General features: G+C 50.0%; 1 protein-coding gene across 1 annotated transcript in view; it reads right to left on the bottom strand.

The window, feature by feature from the left end:
* Positions 1 to 6,055, bottom strand: part of AQP8 (aquaporin 8) — a 17,881-nt gene that overhangs the window by 5,654 nt on the left and 6,172 nt on the right. Inside the window, exons 4-5 of the mRNA XM_017534434.2 lie at positions 5,294 to 5,508; positions 2,581 to 2,715 (exon numbers count right to left, since the gene is read on the bottom strand). Coding sequence (XP_017389923.2) covers positions 2,581 to 2,715; positions 5,294 to 5,508 — 350 coding nt within the window. The remainder of the gene's footprint in view (positions 1 to 2,580; positions 2,716 to 5,293; positions 5,509 to 6,055) is intronic.

The raw sequence follows: 6,055 nt of genomic DNA, 5'->3' as shown, positions 1-6,055 counted from the left end.
ATTCTCGTACCTCAGCCTCCCGAGTAGCTGGGACTACAGATAGGCACCACTACACCCAGATTATTTTTGTATTTTTAGTAGAGACAGGGTTTTACCATGTTGACCAGTCTGTTCTCCAACTTCTGACCTCAAGTGATCCACCTGCCTCAGCCTCCAAAAGTGCTGGGATTACAGGTATGAGCCACACGCCTGGGTTCTGCTTGGTTTCTGACACTTTTCCTGAAGATGCTCATTGCTGCCACTCTAAAAACCCAGAAAAAAATGAATAGTGATGGCCGGGCTCACACCTATAATGCAACACTTTGGGAAGCAGATCACTTGAGGTCAGGAGTTGGAGACCAGCCTGGCCAACATGGTGAAACCGCATCTCTACTAAAAATTACAAAAATTGGCTGGGCGCGGTAGCTCATGCCTATAATCCTAGCACTTTGGGAGGCCCAGGCATGTAGATCACATGAGGTCAGGAGTTCGAGACCAGCCTAGTCAACAAGGTAAAACCCCGTCTCTACTAAAAATATAAAAATTAGCTGGGTGTGATGGCAGGCGCCTATAGTCCCAGCACCTTGGGAGGCTGAGGCAGGAGAATCTCTTGAACCCAGGAGGGGGAGGTTGCAATGAACCAAAATCATGCCACTGCACTCCAGCCTAGGTGAGAGAACAAGACTCCATCTCAAAAAACAAAACCAAAAATACAAAAATTAGCTGGGCATGATAGCACACACCTGTAGTCCCAGGTACTCAGGAGGCTGAGGCAGGAGAATAGCTTGAACCTGGGAGGCAGAGGCTGCAGTGAGCTGAGATCGTGCCACTGCACTCCAACCTGGGCGACGGAGCGAGACTTAGTCTCAAGAAAATAGTGATGCTTTTCACTGAACTACAGGCTGGGTCCTGCAGACCCCAGGACTGCTGGTAAGTGGTGGAGCAAGTAGTCTAGATTGGCCTGGCCCAGTACCTGTCCTTGCCCAGACAGTGCAAGGTTGTCCCAAGTTTGTTTACTAAATCCAGACAGTGATCCCTGGACTCCTAGAGTTCAGAGTCCATAAGGAATGGGACATGAAAAGAGAACCCATAGAGAAGAGGCCAAGTGGGATGCAGAGGAACTCTAGACTCTTCCACCTGGATTCCACTTACCCTTCTGGCAATAGCAACCTTCTTATCCACTGCTGCACCCCAGGAAGCACCGTTCACATCGTATTTCTTGTGAATGGTGTCTTCTGACATGCATGCTCATGGGGGTACAATTTACATGACTTTCCCATGTAAATGGGATCTCCTGGAGTTGTACAGTACCCCCACAGGGAACACTCCTTCCCTACTCTCAGTCCTATTGGCAGTGTTCAGATAAGGCTGACCTCACCCCGACTTCAGGTTTAGGCTCATGCTCCAGATATAGCCAATAGGAGTGCCTGATTGGCCAGGCTCAGTGGCTCATGCAGGTAATCCCAGCACTCTGGGAGGCTGAGGTGGGCAGATCACTTGCGGTCAGGAGTTCAAGACCAGCCTGGCCAAAATGGTGAATCCCCGTCTCTACCAAAATACAAAAATTAGCCAGGCATGGAGATGTGTACCTGTAATCCCAGCTACTCAGGAGGCTGAGGCAGGAAAATTGCTTGAACCCAGGAGGCAGAGGTTGCAGTGAGCCAAGATTGAGCCACTACACTCCAGCCTGGGTGACAAAGTAAGACTCTGTCTCAAAAAAAAAAAAAAAACAACAACAACAACAACAAAAAACCAGTGCCTGACCCCCACGGCTCAGTGATTGATTCTGAAATGGGCAAATAACCTCCACACAGTGGGCCAGTTCAAACCAGTGAACATCAGACCGTGGCTTTTTGCTAGAGCTTGTTGTTCTATTTCCTCTAGAGTTATCAAGCTGCTAAGATCCAAGCCTTGAGTGGCTGGTAAACATCTTTACCTCCATTGGAGAGTCTAAGCATGAAACCCACATAGGGGAAAACAGAGCCTGTGAGAAAGACTAAGGCAGGGCATGGTGGCTCATGTGTATAATCCGAGCACTTTGGGTGGCCTAGGCAGGAGGATCACTTGAGGTCAGGAGTTCGAGACCAGCCTGACCAGCATGATGAAACCCCATCTCTACTAAAAATACCAAAGAAAATAGCCAGGCATCGTGGCAGGCACCTGTAATCCCAGCTACTTGGAGGCTGAAGCAAGAGAATTGCTTGAATCTAGGAGGTGGAGGTTGCAGTGAGCTGAGATCACACAACTGCACTCCAGCCTGGGCAACAGAGGGAGACTCTGTCTCAAAAGAAAAAAAAGAAAGAAAAAGAAGGAGAAAGACCAAGTCCTAAAGACGTTTGAATACCCGTGAAGCCACTGCTACCTGTGAAGTTTTTGATGATGTGAGCAAATAAATTCCTTTTTATGACATATACTGTTTTGAAATAGATCCGTCACTTGCAACCAAAGCTCCTAGATGGAGGCGTTTTCTTTGCCTCTGAAGAGGCTTCCTCTTTCCTCTTCCAAACCCAAGTGAGAGCCTAGCCCTCCAGCCCTGGACTCTCCAGGAGATGTTGCCAAGTGCCCATCCGATGGGCCAGTGACGCTGTGTCACCCTCCTACCTAATGAGCAGTCCAACAAGCAGGCCACCCAGGAGTGGGCCCAGCCAGTAGATCCAGTGGAAGTCCCAGTGGCCGGCCACCACCGCAGGTCCAAAAGCACGGGCGGGATTCATGCAGCCTCCAGACACAGTGCCCCTGCAAACACCCAGGCACCCCGGTCACCAGAATCCCAGCCAGGCCCCACCTCACCTCACACTCATGTCCCCAACCAGGCCTAGTCACACGCCACCCAGAAACTCTCTCTAAACTCCCACATCATGGGCTCCTGGGTGGATCCTAAAGAAGGCAGAGAGGCTGCTAGCACTAGGAAACATAAGGCGTGTCTCCCTGCCGGGCGTGCAGTCAGGGACTCCCCACAAACTCTTCTACAATGCCCAGCAAAAATGCCTGCGTGGCGATGGCAGGAAGAGAAGCTGATTGACGTCTGCCCCAAACTCTACAAAGTCAGTCAGTTTCAACTCTTTTTGAGTCAGGCTGACCTAGATTCAAAACCCGGCCCACACACTATAAAATAATGAAAAGTGTATAATTGGACTGTTTGTGGCCCAAAGAATAAATGCTTGAGAGGATGAATACCCCATTTACTTTGACGCGATCATTACGCGTCGCATACCTGTATCAAAACATTTCAGGTAACCTCGGCCAGGCACGGTGGCTCACACCTGTAATCCCAGCATTTTAGAAGGCGGAGGCAGGCAGATCACTTGAGGTCAGGAGTACGTGACCAGCCTGGCCAACGTGGTAAACCCCCGTTTCTACTAAAGATACAAAAATTAGCTGGGTGTGGTGCCACGTGCCTGTAATCCCAGCTACTGGGGAGGCTGAGGCAGGAGAATTGCTTGTACCCAGGGGTTGGAGGCTGCAGTGAGCCATGATCACCCCACTGCCTGGGTGACAGAGCGAGACTCTGTCTCAAAAAATAAAAATAAAATAACAAAGAGTATAAGTGGATTGTTTGTGACACAAAGAATAACTACTTGAGAAGATGAATACCCTATTACCCTGACGGTGATAATTATGCATTGTAAGCCTGTATCAAAATATCCCATGTAACCCAGAAACATATACACCTACTAGGGTCACCCATAAAAGTTTAAAAGCATATAAAGAAAGAAAACCCCAGCCCAGATAGTTCTAGTTATGGGAAGCTTCATTGAACCTCTCTGTGTTCAACTGAGGTGAAAGTGACTAGCCCATAGGTTGTTGTCAGGAGTGAATGAGAAAAAGCAAATGGAGCCCACACCTTGAATATAATTAACGTACAAAAAGCATTAACTAATCCAGCTGGCCCAGAGGAGGCCCTTGTTGCACCACAAGCTTAAGGCCCAGAATCTTCTACAGGGAGACTCTTCCCCCGGTCTCTCCCTCTCCTTCTGGGGCCCTATCTCTACCTCATTCCCTCAAGCTGGGGTCCTGTCGACCTCATCCCCACCCTGTGTCCAGCTTCGAAGTCAAAAGGCTTCTGAGTGAATCAAAGGCCACTAGGGGGCAGCAAAGCATGGCCGCCGCTTTACACACACGTTCTGCAGCCTGCCAGGGCTCTATCTCCCAAAGTCGAGGGAGAGCTGACCCAGGGGAAAGGTTAGACTTGGTCCTGTGTCCAAAACAAAGGAAACAGTCAGACATGAGGGAGAGACTCTCTGGCCCAAGCACTGTGGCTCATCCCTGTAATCCCAGCACTTTGAGAGGCCAACACGGGGTCCGGGGAGGGGGAGAAGCTTGAGGCCAGGAGTTCAAGACCAGCCTGGGCAACATAGTGTGACCCCCATCTCTACAAGAAGAATAAAAAGGAAAGGGCTGATTCATCTTCTTTTTGCAAATTTGTCACTTAGTTTGCCACTGCCCATTGGCCTTAAATAAGTCACTTCTGTCCTCTCTGAGCCTCAGTTTCCTCACCTATATAACAGGAGGCATCGCTGGGTACAGTGGCTCATGCCTGTAATCCCAGCACTTTGGGGGGCCGAGGCGGGCGGATCACGAGGTCAGGAGTTTGAGACCAGCCTGGCCTACATGGTGAAACCCCGTCTCTACTAAAAATACAAAAATTAGCTGAGCGTGGTGGCACGCACCTGTAATCCCAGCTACTCAGGAGGCTGAGGCAGGAGAAGTTTGAACCCAGGAGGCGGAGGTTGTAGTGAGCCAAGATCACACCATTGCACTCCAAGCCCGGGTGACAGAGTGAGACTTCGTCTCAAAAAAAAAAAAAAAAGAAAAGAAAAAAGAAATAAAACGGGAGCCGTCACCCCAACCTTGTCTAGTTAATCCCTTCCAAAGCCTCCTGAGAGACTCAAAAATAAATTAGACAACAGGTACAGATGCTCTTTGTAAGCCTGAGGGCCTGAGGCTAAAACCCAGCTACCTGCCAACCAAATGAACACCATACACAGAAATGTTATGTTTTCACTACCAAAATTGGAAACATCACATGCAGATTTAAATTTCTGAATTCCCTTGAATGAAATCGGAAGAAGCATAACCCCAGACCCATGTTCCCACACAGCAATCATTGAAAAGAGCTGAATTGGCTGGAGTGCCCCTGACACTGCAGTCCTCACCACTCCCTATTGTCTGCCTGATGCCAGCCCACCTCCCCATTTGCAGCACCTCCCTGGCCCCTAATAGCAACTGAATCTGTGGCCCTCAGGCCTGAACTCCTCTAGAGCTGAATAGCGCAGATCTGATCATGGTCACCCCACTGCCAAGGGACACTCACCCGGCCAGGATACCCACGGTGACGGCGAAGCCGATGGAGAACGGGGCCAGAGGGCCCTTTGTCTTCTCATTGATGGCACCCATACATACAGCCAGGGCCAGCAGCATCGTCAGGATGATCTCTGCCACCAACGCCCCTGCCACCTGCCCCTGCTCCTGTACCGTCACAAAGGCCGCCCCAGATGCATTCCAGAACCTCTCCTTGGGACTCACCACCTGCACAGAGAAGCTGCTCAGCCTCACATTGGGGCAGAGACAGCTGGAAACTGAGGGAAGAGGGCCTAAAAACGCACATCCTCCCACCTTAAGGGCCAGTGAAGGGTTATGTCCAATTTCAGTCAGATACACCTGGATCCATATCCCAGCTCTGCCAGATTTACTGTGTGACCTCTGTGAGCTACTGAACCTCTCTGGGCCTCACTTTGCTCAGCTGAAAAATGAGACTGGAGCTAGGTGTAGTGGCTCATGCCAGCAACCCCAGCACTTTGGGGTGGCCGAGGTGGGTGAATCACTTGAGCCCAGGAGTTCAAGACCAGCCTTGCCAACATGGTGAAACCCCATCTCCACTAAAAACACAACAATTAGCAGGGTGTGGTGGCAGGCACCTGTAATCCCAGCTGCTCAGGAGGCTGAGGCACGAGAATCACTTGAACTCTGGAAGCCAAGGTTGCAATGAGGTGAGATTGCATCACTGTACTCCAGCCTGAGCAACAGAGCGAGACTCTGTCAAAGAAAGAAAGAAAGAAAAGAAAAGAAAAGAAAA

Source organism: Cebus imitator, unplaced genomic scaffold (assembly GCF_001604975.1).
Source record: "Cebus imitator isolate Cc_AM_T3 unplaced genomic scaffold, Cebus_imitator-1.0 Scaffold85, whole genome shotgun sequence".
Taxonomy (NCBI): Eukaryota; Metazoa; Chordata; class Mammalia; order Primates; family Cebidae; genus Cebus; species Cebus imitator.
The sequence above is the reverse complement of the archived record's forward strand: the minus strand, read 5'-3'. Positions and strand labels throughout refer to the sequence as shown.